The sequence below is a fragment of the Callionymus lyra genome, chromosome 10 (genome assembly GCF_982586985.1).
Source record: "Callionymus lyra chromosome 10, fCalLyr1.hap1.1, whole genome shotgun sequence".
In the NCBI taxonomy this organism is placed as follows: domain Eukaryota; kingdom Metazoa; phylum Chordata; class Actinopteri; order Syngnathiformes; family Callionymidae; genus Callionymus; species Callionymus lyra.
Window position 1 is genome coordinate 12,632,103 of NC_141827.1, and position 16,839 is coordinate 12,648,941.

Consider the following 16,839-nt stretch of genomic DNA (forward strand, 5'->3'; position numbering starts at 1 on the left):
ATTAGAAAATGGAAGAAGCTAAACATGACGGTCAATCTCGATCGGAGTGGAGCCCCATGCAAGATATCACCTCGTGGGGTCTCAATGATGCTAAGAAAGGTGAGGAATCAGCCCAGAACTACACGGCAGGACTTGGTCAATGACCTGAAAAGAGCTGGGACCACCGTTTCCATGGTCACTGTTGGTAATACACTAAGACGTCATGGTTTGAAATCATGCATGGCACGGAAGGTTCCCCTGCTTAAACCAGCACATGTTAAGGCCCGTCTTAAGTTTGCCAATGACCATTTGGATGATCCAGAGGAGTCATGGGAGAAAGTTTTGTGGTCAGATGAAACCAAAATGGACCTTTTTGGTCATAATTCCACTAAGCGTGTTTGGAGGAAGAAGAATGATGCGTACCATCCCAAGAACACCATCCCTACTGTGAAGCATGGGGGTGGTAGCATCATGCTTTGGGGGTGTTTTTCTGCTCATGGGACAGGACGACTGTACTGTATTAAGGAGAGGATGACTGCAGCCATGTATTGTGAGATTTTGGGGAACAACCTCTTTCCCCAGTCAGATCATTGAAGATGAGTCGTGGCTGGATCTTCCAACATGACAATGACCCAAAGCACACAGCCAGGAAAACCAAGGAGTGGCTTCGTAAGAAGCATATCAAGGTTCTGGAGTGGCCTAGCCAGTCTCCAGACCTAAATCCAATTGAAAATCTTTGGAGGGAGCTGAAACTCTGTGTTTCTCAGCGACAGCCCAGAAACCTGACTGATCTAGAGAAGATGTGTGTGGAGGAGTGGATCCCCCCTGCAGTCTGTGTATTTGTATATGTTTGTGATAATTTGGTAGAATGTATCTCTGTTCTGTTTTGTTTTTTTTAATAATTTAGTTTATCTTTATGATCTATGTCTATAATAATAATTATAATGTCAACTTTCTTCAGCCATCACCTTTAATGCCTCTGGATATAATGTTTAGTGTCTTACTGTACAACTACCAGACCACCATGTTGTTGTTAAAATATTTAATAAATCTGCAGCATTCTTACCAATATTTTGATCAAAAATGAAGTGGATTCTGTTGAAATATCTCTCAAATCTCACTGAGTAAGAATAAATATTTTGTTAAGGTTATAAGTCTTTATAAAATGCAACATAAAAAAGATTGACTAATATTTTAATAGATTTTTTGGTGTGATTATCTTAGATTATTGAAAGAATCTTGAATGTTTTATCAAACACTGGTTCTAAGAATAGTACAAATCAAAAATTAATTTCATATATAAACATTTTTTTTCCTCTCGTATGAACATCTTTTTTTTCAATGTGCATACATAAGTTTAACAAGGTCGAAACTGATGGTGGTTATTATCACTTTTAAAAATAGCATAGGAAGTATAGGTATTGAAAGTTTCTATACCAATGGGAAAAGTTTACTTAAGAGGATAGAAACAAATTATTATCCTGTATTGACATAGAGGATGAAGCTTTATTGTATGTCTGTATATTGGCAAGAATCTGGCGAAACGATTCGTATCACAACACAAGAACAGCAATATTATAAATTGTTATGTATTGTGAAACTGTAGCAACATAGGTATATTTGTGGTATTATCGGAGTACTTGACTCTGGCGTTGCAATTATTACAGGCGTATTGACTCTTGACAAAGTCGTAACTGGTTTAATTGGTTTTGAATCCCAAATATTTTCAAACTTCAGCTTAAAACTGCATTCAGCTGTATCCTCTAGTCCTCAGTCAACGGCAGGATTTGGCAGGATTTCATTGTACATTTAGCCACAGAGGATCTAATGACTGCCGTAACCTAGTGGCCTTAGTTTAGTTGCAACAAAAAATGAATAAACATTGTGAATTGTTTAATGTGACTTGTAAATAAAAAATGGAATTATTTTTATTTTAAACACAATTTATTAAACTATAAACAACAAAAGGTTTAAAAAAATTATGGAAAAAAATTAAATATTATTTCACAGCCAAATAAAAATAAAGGGCTGTCGAAAATTACTGTCTTGGCAAAAACATTGCACCCCTCATGTATTGAAGTGCTCGAAAAGTAGATTTAGTTTTAACAATTTCTTGATACCATGTGGTATTTTTGTTGGCAGTAAGGAAAGCAATGAGGGAATTAATAGAAGAGGAAGATAAATATGAAGATGATTCATAAATAGCATCAATAAGATAATGAATATTTTGGATATAAGTAGCCCAAGAATACGATTGAAAGTTAGGAAGTGCGTGAAAAAATCATTTTCAACGGCTTCAACATTACATAACATTGTCATCTGCTTGATTACACCACTCTTGAGCGCAGTCTCCAAAATAACTTCAGTAACATCCAAACTCTTCACCTAGAAAGACTATCTTTCTATTTCCAGTGCATCCGCTGGAGCTGAAGTCGAACCTGCTTGCATCTCAAGAACCATCACAATGTAAATACAAGGTGTGTGTCGTAAATCAGACCATTGATCTGGTTGTCGCCGAGAGCTGCAAAAAAAAAAAAAGATTTATGGAAAGTGATGTTTTTCTTGTTTATTGTCAGAGGAAACGACCTACAAATCAGTTTTTCTGAAACATCGATCCCGCACCTGTGTGTGAATAATGTGTCAGAATGATGAAAGGTTGATTCCATAAGTATGTGCAAGAACAAAAATATATCTATTAAATAAAAAATGGATTTGTAATTTAGTTGATAATTACACTGCACACTGATACAAGTCCCATGATGCACTTCAATGTATTCTAGTTTCAGTTAGAGCATATATAAATATACAGTGTATATTGGCGCTGCAGAATGGCCGCCCTGGTGCTTGGTTCTGTTTTTCTATTGCTTATTGCAAATAAATCCTATGTTTTGTTTACATCACTAGCAATAAAAGCTGAACTCTGATTCTGAAATAAAGGAACGTTGAATCCTCGCAGAGAGCGTCCAGCAGGGAGCAGGAGAGGGGGAATGAGGCAAGACTGGAGGCTCAGGGGAGGAGAATGTGGAATGATGGAGGAATGTCATTTTCTTTTTCGCTGGATTCAAAGTCATTGGAGAGTAGCCCACCGCTGTCATCAACCCAGCATCCCCCCCCCCCCGTGAGGCCTCCAGACACATCTCTATCTTGATACTCATCTTGGCCTCTGGCACAGAGTTTCAAGCCACCATTATCTTCCAGCTGTTTGTTACGAGCGGAGATGGGAGGAGGACCGACTACTTCCAAGACCTTCGGGTTACAAACGTGCAGTACGACAGCAGATTGTAATTTCAACAACACCGCGGATGTCTCAGGTTAGTTACCCAGTATTTATGAGGTCATTCAGACGCACCTAGAAACTTGAAAACATTTATTCCAGGCTTCCCCTACTGTTGGAAGAGTGGAACTGCAGACAGTCATGAAAGTAGAAACATAAAACATATCATAACCAAAACATTATTAGATTAAAAAGAAACTTGCCAGTGTACACAACACTGTATACTGTAGTTTATTGTGGTGCCAGTACAGAATATAAAAAATTAAATAAAAAGAGATTAATGAAATAAAAACACAATAAATGAAACTATATATTATACTTTATATTATTTAATTTTTATATTCTGTACTGTCACCACAACAAATTACAGTGTATGGTGATTGTACACTGGCAAGTTTTTTTTTAATCTCATAATGTTTTGGTTATGATATGTTTTATGTTTCTACTTTCATGACTGTCTGCAGTTCCACTCTTCTAACAGTAGGGGGATCCTTGAATAAATGTTTTCAAGTTTCTAGGTGCCCCTCAATGACATTACCATAAGGTGGCATATGAAATACATTTAATTTCATTTTAAATATTCATGATCTGGACAGCAGACGTGATGTTCTGGTCCGTATCGATCTCAGTCTCACCAGGGGATAGTCCCGGGTGAGAGGGGTCAGCTATGATCCTGCCTGGATGTCCTGGTGACGTACAGTTGTAGGAATGAAAGAGTGCAGCCAATCACCTTCATCTGCTCCAATCTGTTTTTGTCTGAAGCTGTTGCAGCAGCGAACCACACGGTGACGGATATAAGTCACGTAAATAATGCATCATCCAATAAGATTTGTAATTGGCCTGAGCTTAATTTAATATTATTTGTGTACTTCCCATAAAACAATGGACAGGGCTGCATTTGGATCTGAAAGAAAGTCGCGTGACCAAAATATGTGAAGATCAAGGCAAATTCTAACTTTGATTAAAACATATGTCACATGTATTATCCTCAACTCCAGCTGCGGAACTGGAAGCAAACCTGCAACCTTCTCGTTGTGAGGCGGACGTGCTAACCACTGCGCGACCTTGCATGCGCCGCAGCTCTCGTTCTTGAATTTGACTGATCACCACCCATTGTGTTTTTCAGAACGCTGTTGTTGGGCCTAAAGTGAGCAGAATATCATTCAGTTGTTAAGGAGGTAGTGAGGGAAAATTGCGAAAATATTGCCTAAAGGTGTTCTCAAATTATTATAATTATTTAAAATACAATCAGATCATTCATATCAGGGGGGTTTTCTATCCGTTAGTTTGGAATACACATGGTTTAAATGTAATAAAAATTGGTCGTATTTGAATTTTCATCACGGTCTTCTGCTTTGGATCCATCACATGCAATTAAAAGTGAATATTTCTTCGTAGTGTGTACACTTATTAGTGTCCAGTGGTTATTTTCCACTTGTGTGATGAGTTGCGGAAAAAGGAAATCTTGAATATGACCGGAATTATTAGCTGAAAAGTATAATTTGATTTATCTACGGGGACAAAAGAGGATTTAACCGCATGGAGGATCAGTCGATATTCAATTAAACTGTGCAGACTCCAGTGGCTTCCATTCATCAATACTTTTGTGTTACTGCGCAATGTTTTCCCACTGAATTAAACTTTCAATTAGCATCATCAAGTAAGCGAGCGGACGACCGGCGTTAAGTTCTGACGGTGTCAGTGACACGAGAGGATGGTGTGTCAGCAGTTGTATAATTCTGGGGCTGGTTCTGATCGTTGACCCTACAATCATTTATTTTCTGGCGTTCCCGGCCGTGCACAGCCTGTGTTTCCCAGGGTGAGTCACGCACAAACGAAGAATTGATGTCCCTGGCAGAGAAGCTAGAGTCACACTGACCCTCACCTCGGTGTGGACTCCAGGCCAGGCTGTGTTAGTCCTACTGCCCATCAGCTGGGATTCAAGGCCGGGGCACGAATCCGGGACAATGCTGTCTAGACGCTGATAATGATCTGCTGTCACATGACATGGAGGAACATGCTACTGCTGATATGGATCTTCTCTCACAACTACTATTATGACGCCATTGTGCAACATTTGTATGGATGTGTGGAGACCCAGACAAAGATGAGAGACGAGGCAGCTTTTATAAAAATGGTCTTTATTTGAGAGTAGTTTATAGGAGACGCCTTTATTCAGTTCATTAAACACTGAACCAGTGTCTCTTCAGTGTTTTATTAGAAGAATGAGTTTAATAAATCTTGTCACTTTTGAGTTTTTTTTGCCCTCATAAAGATTTAAGTGACTGTAAAAAACTATTTGGAAAATAGTAATTTTATATCTGATAGCAAAAAAGTTATATATAAAGCACAATAAACTAATAATTTTATCATATTTAGCTTGATTTTATTCCATGATTTTATACTTTCCACTCCTTTATTTGTGCTTGATTGCCCCACATAAAAGCCACTCTATAAAATCTGAGCCCTGAGGAAATGTATTTTGCCAGCACTGATCTCTAACAAACATTGTTCCATTCACAGTCACAGCATCACGATATTCTTAAATGATGTAAATAATTTATTAATACAAAATATTTTATCAATAGAAATAAGCTGAGTTACTTGTGATTAGCATGATACGTTAAACTATTTAAAATCCTATATATGATATAGATAGATATTATATGAGTTTCTGCTTGTGTTATATGGCTAATTGTTTACAGTGGTAACCTCTTCTTTGGAAGTATTTTTTTAAAATACCAAACTGTAACTCTGCTTTTGGACAATCATCCTGTAGAATCGTAATATTGAGTATCAGCTTTGTGTCTTTATTAAATGCACAGTGTGAGGTTTAGAAAATGAACATCTAAAGACCCTCAAATCCCCTGATTTCCTAGATTAGGTTTTGTAATGTTTAGGTCTAATTGTTATATCTATTATTTCAATTAGTAAGTAAGTAAGTAAGTAAGGGTTATTTGTAAAGTGCCTTTCTAGACCAGGGTCACAAAGAGCTTTAACAATCAAAACGATACACAGTTAAAACGATATACTATTAAAGGCCAAGACACATAAGACAAACTCAGGAGTTCCAGAAAAGTCATCCCTCTCACGACACCACATGTATCACTTTCATAGTTATCTCTTTGTCCCTCCACACATGGGTTGAACCGGAGTCATTTATCTCACTAAGCGATTGATTGACATGACCACTATTTTGGTCAGGCTGCTGAAGACAACTAAAAAGTGTTTTTTACGATGCTGTGTCTCAATTCACTGAGGTGAAAAACAGATTTAAAATGTAATGAAAAAGTGAGTGACTCATCCTTTAACCACCTCTCATGACAACTAGAGATAAGTAATCAAATGTGACACGACAATAGAACATGTGCAGGTGTGTCACCGCATCAACTTCCAGGGCTGGATGTGCGTCCAATAAAGAGGCAGCAAACAACACTTACTGCGACTAATAAGACCCTCGTCCGTCCATCAGAGTCGCCTTGCAGTCTCTGCTGATGTCGTGAATACAGATGAGAGAAGAACTTTTATTGCCTGATCTGCTGATGACAGCCAGAGTGATGTATCACTCCCTGGTTGCGTCTTTTCTCGCAGACACGGTGTGTTTGCTGAATGAAAAATTAAATGTCAAATGCAGATTCAAGGTTGTGATGGCTCAGCAATATCCGGCATGTTTTGGCGTAAAGAGGGAAACTGTGTTTATCTCTGAGGTTTTTTCAATGAGTGATGATGGCGTTTCACAGCTGGACTGATGAAGATGCTCCTGCTTTGTTTGTTCAAGTCTGTCATCATGTCCATGTTTTGAAGTTATGACTTTATAAAGTTCTCCCCCGTCTGAAATCTCAGTGAACGAGAGGTTACGAGAGCGAAGTTATGACGTAATAATGGGCTTCGCTCCTCCTCCAGCCAGCTCTAACCACGCCCGCTTTGTTTATACAACGATCACAGCAGAGTAGGCGTGGCTGTGGTATAAAAAAAATTTAGCTGGGGGGGAAAAAAATCAAGATCTATTCCGCAGACACTTACATCAACACATTAGTTGCCCTTAATAGTATTACGTTTTTTTGTAGTTATTCAACAGATAAATCCTTTATCTATAAGAATTGATCATTTTTTTTGTGTATTTATATTTTCTTCAAATACACAAACATATAAAAATTGCTATCCAATTTTTGTCAAGTCATCTAAAATGTATTAACTAATTACCACAATCAAAAGAGGGAGGGTACTTAAAATGAATACTTTTGTTCAAATATATTAACCTTAAGGTTAAAAAAATAGCAGTTTTATTTTTAATCCATAATAATAATCCTCGACTTTCTTCTCTTTCTTTAAGAAGTTTGATCTTGGGATATTCAAAGTCTAAAATTCAGTCCTTTGCTGTGTCTCAAATCGCATACTTCTCTTAGTATACAAGAAGTTAGTATGCATCAGGATAGTGTACATACTAACTAGTACGCAAATTCTCCACAGATAGTATGTCTCAAATCAAACACTGTCGCTACACACTAACCACACATGACGCGACAGCTTCTTCTTCTACTACTATTTAACGATGGTTTCAAGCAGCTGTTTGAACGCTATCGCCACCTGCTGGCAGCACGATTTGCAAGTTTGGAAAAAGAAATAAAGAAAAAATATGAGAATCGAAATGTTCGCAAGATATTTAAGATGGTATCAGCACCGAAGACGTGTTTATCCTTCTACTGCTGCTGAAAATACACCTGTAAGTATATACATATATTTGCATTTATATATGACGTAACTTCAGTTTACAACGTCACTAAGATGGCGGCTGTTTAGGGTAGATATTGTCCATCGAACCATGCTCAGTTTTGTGGGCGTTTTAGTACGACAATTTAGTGTGAATGGCGCACTAAATTTCGCATACTAAGAATTGAGACGCACTTACGCACTAAAAATACTAACTTTGAGTACGCTAGTATGCGATTTGAGACACAGCACCTGATTCAGCCTATCCCAGCTTCTTTCGAGCGAGAGGCGGGGGACACCCTGAAAAGGATGCCGGTCCGTCGCGGGACACACAAACACTCCCACCTAGCACCCTTCTAGCTGCGCCAATGTGCGTCTCTGTTAATATCGAATAAATCTTGCTCACACCATTCTGAAGAACACCTATTTAACACATCTTATAGCCACTTAATGGTGACCCTTTCTTCCTGTCGGTGAGAATATTAGAACATATCTTACCCAGACAAAAGTTTTCTTCATGTAAAACAGTGGGTTTTGTAAGTAGAAGGTATTTTGTAAGTGATCCCAACAGCTCTGAGTGTGTACAAGTGTATATTCCCTCCGGAGGAGAGCGAGGCCTCTTTTTCCCCTTCAACTGTTTGTGGGGGTGAGGTTTCCCAGGACAAAGACATGAATATATAAAGGAATGAAAAAGAGAGGGGGTGGCGGGTGAGACAAAAAGGCAGCGGGGTGTTTGAGTGAGAGGGGGAGGAAGGGAGGAAGGGAGAGTGAAATAACACCGAGAGAGGGCTTGACAAGTGCCTGTCAAAGCGCCGCCAACTTTCCCGCGGTGGTGACGCTTCCAGAACCGGAAGTACATCTAGAGAGTTACGTGCGTGCTTCCGCCGGGAAGGGAAACTCTTTTTTTTTCTTTTTTAAGACTCGACTCTAGTACGCCGCGGTCCGCAACTCTCTCTAGCAAAAAGAGTTTAGCCGCTTCTCTAGCTTCAGAGTTTTTTTTTTCCCCCAGTGGCTCCCCCCCCCCCTGGTCCTGCCGCACATGGTACGGTCCATTTTTAAAAGGCTGCAGCTCACAGTGCGCTGGTCCTCGCTGAGAGCAGCTGCTCGCGACACTCGCTCCGCGCGCACGCTCTTCTGCACGCGGACTAGTGGAGGAGCGGGTGGAGCCCCCGAGGTTCTCAGGGGGGGGGTCCGTGTCGAGAAGACGCGCAGGTGGATCCAACAAAAAAAGGGGAAAAACAGGGGGTGACACCAGAGGCGGGAAGTCTCGCTGCTTCAACTTGACACCATGCCGCTCTGTGTGGATCTGCTCCTCAGGGGAAAATCCTTAAAATGATGGACGACAACAAGCAGCTGGCGCAGAGGATCGACGGGGCCATCCAGTCGGCCAGCCAGGAGGTGACCAACCTCCGCGCCGAGCTGGCCGCCACCAGCTGCAGGCTGGCGGAGCTGGGCGCCAGCAGCCCGCCCGGCTGCTTCGAGAACCACCAGCACCAGCACCAGCAGCACCAGTACAACCACCGCGAGGACAGCCTGCGATACCGAGGTGAGTGTCACCCCCGCATGTGTTTGTCACTCAATGGAATGTTGTCACAAGCGTTCAAACAATGTAACAAAACAAAAAAAAAGAGCGGAGCCAGAGGGGAGGGTTTTTGAGAAGCGGCCAGAAGAGACTCCCATGCTTGGGTTGGTTTCCCAGGCAGCGCCTTTGGCTCCTTTAGACTTTGCTTCCCTCAGCTTTTTTTTCCCTCTTCCCAGAGTTTTTTTTTTGTGTTTATAACCTTCCGGAACAGTATGATGACAACATCTATGGCCTAAAGAGGACATGGTTCTGGAAGTCAGTGGGTCTGGGATCTAGGGTTCATGAAGGCGTGTGAGGGGTCAGGTGTTCCTGGAAGATCAGTGGCTTCTTATAGACCTGCAGTAATATACATGATTGTGTCTTTAACATGGACACACATCTGTACTGAAGTGCTTCAGTTGGTGGTTTCTCAAAACATATTGACATTTATTGACATTTGCTCACACATGTGTACAAAAAATGGCTTGAAATGGTTTTGTGCACTGGCCTGTTTCATTGGCTTTGGTTTCTGCTCAGTTAGTTTCTCATCCAGAGATCATAAATAAGCTGATGGTGTGAGGGTTACATGTGTGTTCCTACTGATCACATGCATGTTGTGAAAACAAACACGGTGATGTCATTGTGACGTCATCTTAAGTTTCTGTCATTTGGTTTCTGTTTCTTTAAACCTTTGCTTTAGTCTCTCGTGATCTGTCTTGGGATGCACTTGTATACTTCTGATTCTGTGGGTGTCAAAAGTTTAACTTTTGTTATTTTGGCAGAATAGTTTACTCACGTTTACTTGTGTGTCAATGACTAGCGTCAGTATTTCATAATATTTCAGTAATTGAACAAACAATCTGCTCTTCCTATTTTAATGTATGTTTTAAGTATTTATTCTTGCTGTCTTTACTACACATCTCTGATTTATGTTCAGCAGATATATTTACAATTCACATCAGCAGCACAACTTCGATTAGAACGGTGGTTATAATATTGATAATAACAACAAATACAATTAAAATTATGATTATAATATTGATAATAACAACAAAAACATTGATAATGATGATGATAATCTTGATAATAACAACAAAAACAATGATGATGATAATATTGATAATTACAATAAAAATATTGATGATGACGATAATATTGATAATAACAACAAATATAATGATAATATTGATAATTACAAAAAAACATTGATAATGATGATAATATTGATAATAACAACAAAAACAATGATGATAATATTGATAATAACAACAAAGACAATGATAGTGATGATGATATTGATGACAACAACAAAAACATTGATAATGATGATATTGATAATAAAAACAAATGCAATTAAAGGAGTGATTATAATATTGTTAACAATGTTCATAGTGATGATAATATTGATAATATCAAAAACAATGATGATGATAATATTGATAATAACAAAAATCAATGATAATGATGATCATAACATTGATAATAACAACAAATACAATTAAAGTGATGATTCTAATATTGTTAACAATGTGGATGATAATATTGATTAAAAACAACAATAACAATGATGACGCTGATAATAACGGGAGTTATAATAACAATAATTGACATCAAATTGAAGTAGGCAAGATAAAAACTTACATAGTTGATATTCATATTAGGATCAAAATCAATGGAACAATCATCAATTTCCTGAGGTTGAATTGTTCTTTGTGTCCTGATTAAAAGGTTTACTTAGGTTAGAATCGGATTTATAAGTTTACTGTAAAAGTGTCAAATGAAGTCAAGGCGACGACTTTTGCCACTTTTACAGTAAACTTATAACCATCTGTCGGAGATGACAAAGGTGTCGTGTTGATGCCACTGACGGGATTTTCAGCAGCCAAGCAGGAGGTGGATCTTGTTGTGACTCTTGAGTAAAGCAAGTCTCTCGAAGTGAGGATCATATTTAAGAGGATAGCAGGACAGGACACTGTGTTTTTGCCTATATGTGTTCAAGACTTTGAACGAGTGATCGTAGCTGCTGGAGTGTTTAGTGTCACTGCTTCACTTCAAAATGGTTGAAGTTCACTTCACTCGGGTCTTTCTTTGCAGGCGAGTTTGTATGTTCCTTCTAGGCGTGCATCGATTTACTCCGTGCGATCCTCGTAGTTTCCTCCCACGTTCCAAAAAAACCTACAGAGATTGATTGAGGACCTTCAAAATTGTCCGTAGGTGTAAGTGGTTGTTTGTTTCCGTGTTGCCTGCGACAGGCTGGCGATGTGTTCAGGGTGTACCCGCCTCTCACCCTTGGCAGCTTGGACAGGCTCCAGTCGGCTTCACTCGTTTTCTACCCACCTTTATGTCGACCATTATTCTGATTATTTTTAGTGTAATCTGTTTGATTTTCATTTTACATTTTAACATAGCAATTGGAGCTCAGTTGTCTTTGTCCAAAAATACACGATTCAAAACATAAGGAATTGTTATGAAACAAAGTTAAAATAAGTCTATATATTTAAGTTTGTTTGAAGTGGTTCCTCATTCAAACACATTGCAAGGTTAAGGCTGATGACCTAGTAGCGTTAGTTAAACAAGCTGTTCTAGTCGAGGCTTCAATACAAGAGGTACGTTACAGACGGCGAGCACCACAGAGATATTAAGATGTTTTTTAAGTGTTTGAGCGTCAGTTGTTACATTTAAATGGACGTACATTTTTGCCTCTGAAAAAAAGACTCTAAAAAGTCAAAGATTACTATGAAAATAATAGTAAGTAAGTAAGTAATATTTATTTATATAGCGCTTTTCCAGACCAGGGTCACAAAGCGCTTTAACAATCAAAACAATACTCAAAAAAGTATATACTTTAAAGGTCAAGATAATACTGAGGACAACACAGGAGTTCCAGAAAATCAAGGAAAAGCCTGAACAAATAGAAACGTCTTAAGATGTTTCTTAAAGGAGTCAGTAGATCCATCAAGCGCAAAGAGAGAGGAAGATCGTTCCAAAGCTTAGGAGCAACAGTCTGGAAGGATTTCTATCGTCTGGTCCTGAGCCGTGTTCAGGAACCATCAGTAGATTCTGATCCACAGACCTCAGAGCCCGAGCTGGGGTGTAAGGCCGGATCAGATCACTGATGTAAGGAGGAGTCTGACCATGAATAGATCTGAAAGTAAAAACCAGAATTTTAAAGTTGATCCTGGAAGAAACTGGAAGCCAGTGAAGAGTTTTAAGGATCGGAGAAATGTGAGTTCTTCTACTAGAGCGGGTCATAATTCTCGCTGCAGAGTAATACTGAACCTTAGTTCACCCAAACTTTCTACTCGCCCTCATGTTGACCGACGCTTCGAGCGTGAGTATATGCGAGTGTAATTTATGCTTTTGTGTATCTGTAGTCTTTCTGTTTGTGTATTTGCCTGCATAAACAGCATGTTCTGAAAACTCAAAAATTACATACAAAGTAGCAGTGAATCAACAGACATCTTGGTGGAGTTTTAGAACTCATCTGCAGTGAATTATCAAAGTCCTCCATGTTTTCCATCCCTTTTTTTTTTCTTCTGCGGCACTGTTAACACGCAGCTGACATTCCCGCATTCCTGAATATCAGCCCGAGTGATGTCATACTTCCTGTTCCCAGAGACTGGAGGCCAGCGGTCAGGTGACAGATTTGGTCCATCGACTGTAGCCGAGGCCGGACAGAGTTTAACCGACTGGTTCTTATCTTTTCGGACGCGCTGCCGTGACCTCGCCGGCGTCAGGCGGGACGAGAACTCGTTGTTTTTTTTAAAAAGCTTCTAACTTTAGGTCAACCGGCAGGATTCTGGGGTCAGGGCAGCTGGGACGCGATGAGCCGGCGTCAGCGGCCACTGGCTTAGGGAGATTAAACGTTCTTTAGGTGTGAATCCCTCTCCAAACCATAGCTTGCGTTGGAACAAGGTAGCGGGTCTTCTTGTTAATATTCATGACCCGACGTTCTGTACACACGCATTACACCGAGCCAAACTGTCAGTGTTTTTTAGCAGCGTCGGTGTGTCCCCGCGGAGCCCATGGACTCCCTGACAGCTGTCCAATCGAGCCATAAAACCTGCACTTCAGCCCGGCTGTTGCTGTTGGCCTTGGCCGTCCTCGGCGAACATCAGACGCAATCTTTCGGGCTCAACGCTCACCAGGATTAACTTTAACACCAGTTTTTGGTTTCACTTCTAGTTTAAGGGGGCATATGGTGGTCTGAAATTGGAGCCGCGGTCTTTTAATCCCGGTGACATCTTGTGGCACAACTGAAGATTGCGGTCAACAATTGTCAGTGTCCTCGGGCTTGTTTGAAGCCAGCAGACTACTTCTTATATTAAAATGAAGGCCAGTGCTGTGTCTCAAATCGCATACTACTCTTAGTATACTAGAAGTTAGTATGCATCAGTTTAGTGTACGTACTAACTAGTACGCAAATTCTCCACAGATAGTATTTCTCAAATCAAACACTGCTGCTACACACTAACCGGAAATCACATGACAGCTTCTTCTTCTACTTCTATTTAATGATGTTTAAACCAGCTGTTGGAACGCTATCGCCACCTGCTGGCAGCACGTTTTGCAAGTTTGGAAAAAGAAATAAAGAAAAATTATGAGAATTGAAATAATCGTGAGATATTTAAGATGGTATCAGCACCGAAGACGTGTCATCCTTCTACTGCTGCTGAAAATACACCTGTAAGTATATGAATATACTGTATATGTATATATATATGACGTAACTTTCGTTTACAACGTCACTAAGATGGCAGCCGTTTAGGGTAGATAGTGTCCATCGAACCATACTCAGTTTTGTGGGCGTGTTAGTACACCAATTTAGTGTGCATGGCGCACTAAATTTCGCATACTAAGAATTGAGACACACTTACGCACTAAAAATACTAACTTTGAGTACGCTAGTATGCGATTTGAGACACAGCACCAGGGCCAAGATGGGACCAACTATGTGATAAAAGTGCATTGAAATACACTTGGTTTATTTAGTTACCGTATTTTCCGGACTATAAGTCTCTCAAGTACAATATAGTACAAGTCGCACCAGCCATAAAATGCATAATAAAGAAGGAGAAAACATATATAAGTCGCACTGGAGTATAAGTCGCATTTTTGGGGGAAATTGATTTGATAAAATCCAACACCAAGAACAGACATGTCATCTTGAAAGGCAATTAAAAATAAAAATAGAATAGAGGCAACAACAGGCTGAATAATTGTACAGTATGCTTACGTTACATGACACAACTGAGAACGTACCTGGTATGTTAACATGACATATTAAGGGTTATTCAGATAACTATAGCGTAAATAACATGCTAAGAAGTTTACCAAACCATCCGTGTAACTCCAAATAACGAAAATCCAATGAAATCTTCATCCTCTGTGTCACTTTTAAACAACTCCGCTAACTCCGGAGGTAGAAGATGCGACCCTTCCTCTTCTACGTCGAAATTATCAACACAGGCCTAGAGCGCCCTCTTGCGGTTTAGTGTGAAAATAACATGTGAAATGATATACCGGTAATAATGTGTTAATAATTTCACACATAAGTCGCTCCAGAGTATAAGTCGCACCCCCGGCCAAACTATGAAAAAAAAAACTGCGACTCATATTCTGGAAAATACAGTACTTTTGTATATTGACCTCTCACCTCTAAAGAGCGTTGTTTACAGGAGGCAGAAATCATAGTCTAAACCTGTCCAAGAATAATTCAACAGCAGTCCATTCAACTGCTGGTTTGATCCAGACGTACAAGGGACCCGCAGGAGCCGTTTGACGTAGCTCTATGTTTGTTCATTAGCTATGGCTAGCTGGGTTTGTTTTGAATCTCAAAAGCACGAACAACAACTTAACAGGTTGTTTTTATCCCCCTTTTCATTTCATCCACTTATTAGCAGTAGTTTGTTGCAGCACAGAACCAAGTGGTGATGGCCATCTGAGAAGGACTCAGTATAACAGTATAAAGGTTAAAGGTAGAGGATCCAACACTTTGTGGTCAACATACTATCCTCTCATCTTACTATTTGTTTTGAGGTCAGACTTAATACTGACGAGAGTAAAGGCTGACATCCTAATCTCGTTCAAAACACTTTAAGACTTAGAGTAAAATGTTCTTTTGCAGTTTTTTTAAAAACGTTTTACCCGAAAAGACCTTTAAGTGTACCTTGAGGGGGTAGTTACGCTTTATTGTGTTTGTTTATAGTGTTTGCACAAGGACAAACTGCCTGAGTGACCTTCTTAAGATCGTCGGCGTCCCAGCTTGATGCTTATATTGTTAAAAGAACAACTATTGTAGCTTCAGGTCGAGAGAATAATTGCTATCTTACTGACAATCGATCGTTCAGTGAATTCAACCCACAATGTTTGGATTTGTTTCCTCCTTTGATCACTTTACTGACTTGAACAACAAGAACTAAATGCATGAACACAAGGATAATTGTGAATTATTAATGAGGATGAGGTTCAAAAACATTAACTGCTCAACCTCTATGGACAATAAAGGGGAAGTCTTGTTGCCGAGAGAGATGAAGTGGCACTTTTATTGCTTTGTTTTTTTGCTGCATTTTTAATGTTCATTTAAGCAATCCTCAGTTGCATTTGCTTTATTGTTTTCATTGCATTGGGGATTGCATTACTTTAAAACGAGATTCAGAAAATATGAAGTTGCTTCTGTGAGAGAAAAAGACTGTTTATAAGTTTTTGTTTACCTTTGCTTTAATTATTATGTTTTACCAAACGTTCTATTTGTGTAAATAAATGACATTCAAGCCAGTTTCTTTAGTTCAAGCCAAAATTCTACATCAACATTTGTATATATTTTTTTTATGTAGTATATTTAAAAGTTAATAATTAAAAACTTGAGAAAACATAATGATCAAAACATGTTGAGATATTCAGATGAAAAAAAAAAAATGTAACTCTACCTGAGTAGTTTCATGTAATGTTTAAAGTACTTGGTTAAACTGTAATGTGGCCTTTAATAAAGAAAAATAAAAGGTCTACATGTATTAAGGGTTTAAGTCGACAATATTCTGTATCATGATGTTACTGGTACTGACATAAAAGGCTGTAATCAATCAAAAGATTTTGGTTTCACTTTCACTAGTAATATTTATTTAACAAACAGTCATAAAACAAACTTTACTTAAATATTATTGACTCACATAAGAGAGAGTATTCCTGTAGCAAAGGTAAATACTAAACAGAGCTGAAGATGATTATTTATCTGTTTGTTCACCTGAACAAAATGTCAAGAGTAATGTAAGTAGTTTGTTGTAGTACTCCTTTGATGTCGGTCTATATGATATGT

At 39.0% G+C, this 16,839-nt stretch overlaps 1 protein-coding gene across 2 annotated transcripts in view; it reads left to right on the forward strand.

Annotated features, from left to right (window-relative positions):
* kaznb (kazrin, periplakin interacting protein b) overlaps positions 1-16,839 on the forward strand; it is a 120,426-nt gene that overhangs the window by 36,904 nt on the left and 66,683 nt on the right. For both annotated transcript variants that reach the window (XM_087800318.1, XM_087800317.1), the window contains one exon: positions 9,281-9,509. In XM_087800318.1, the coding sequence (XP_087656444.1) occupies positions 9,281-9,509 (229 nt within the window). The remainder of the gene's footprint in view (positions 1-9,280; positions 9,510-16,839) is intronic.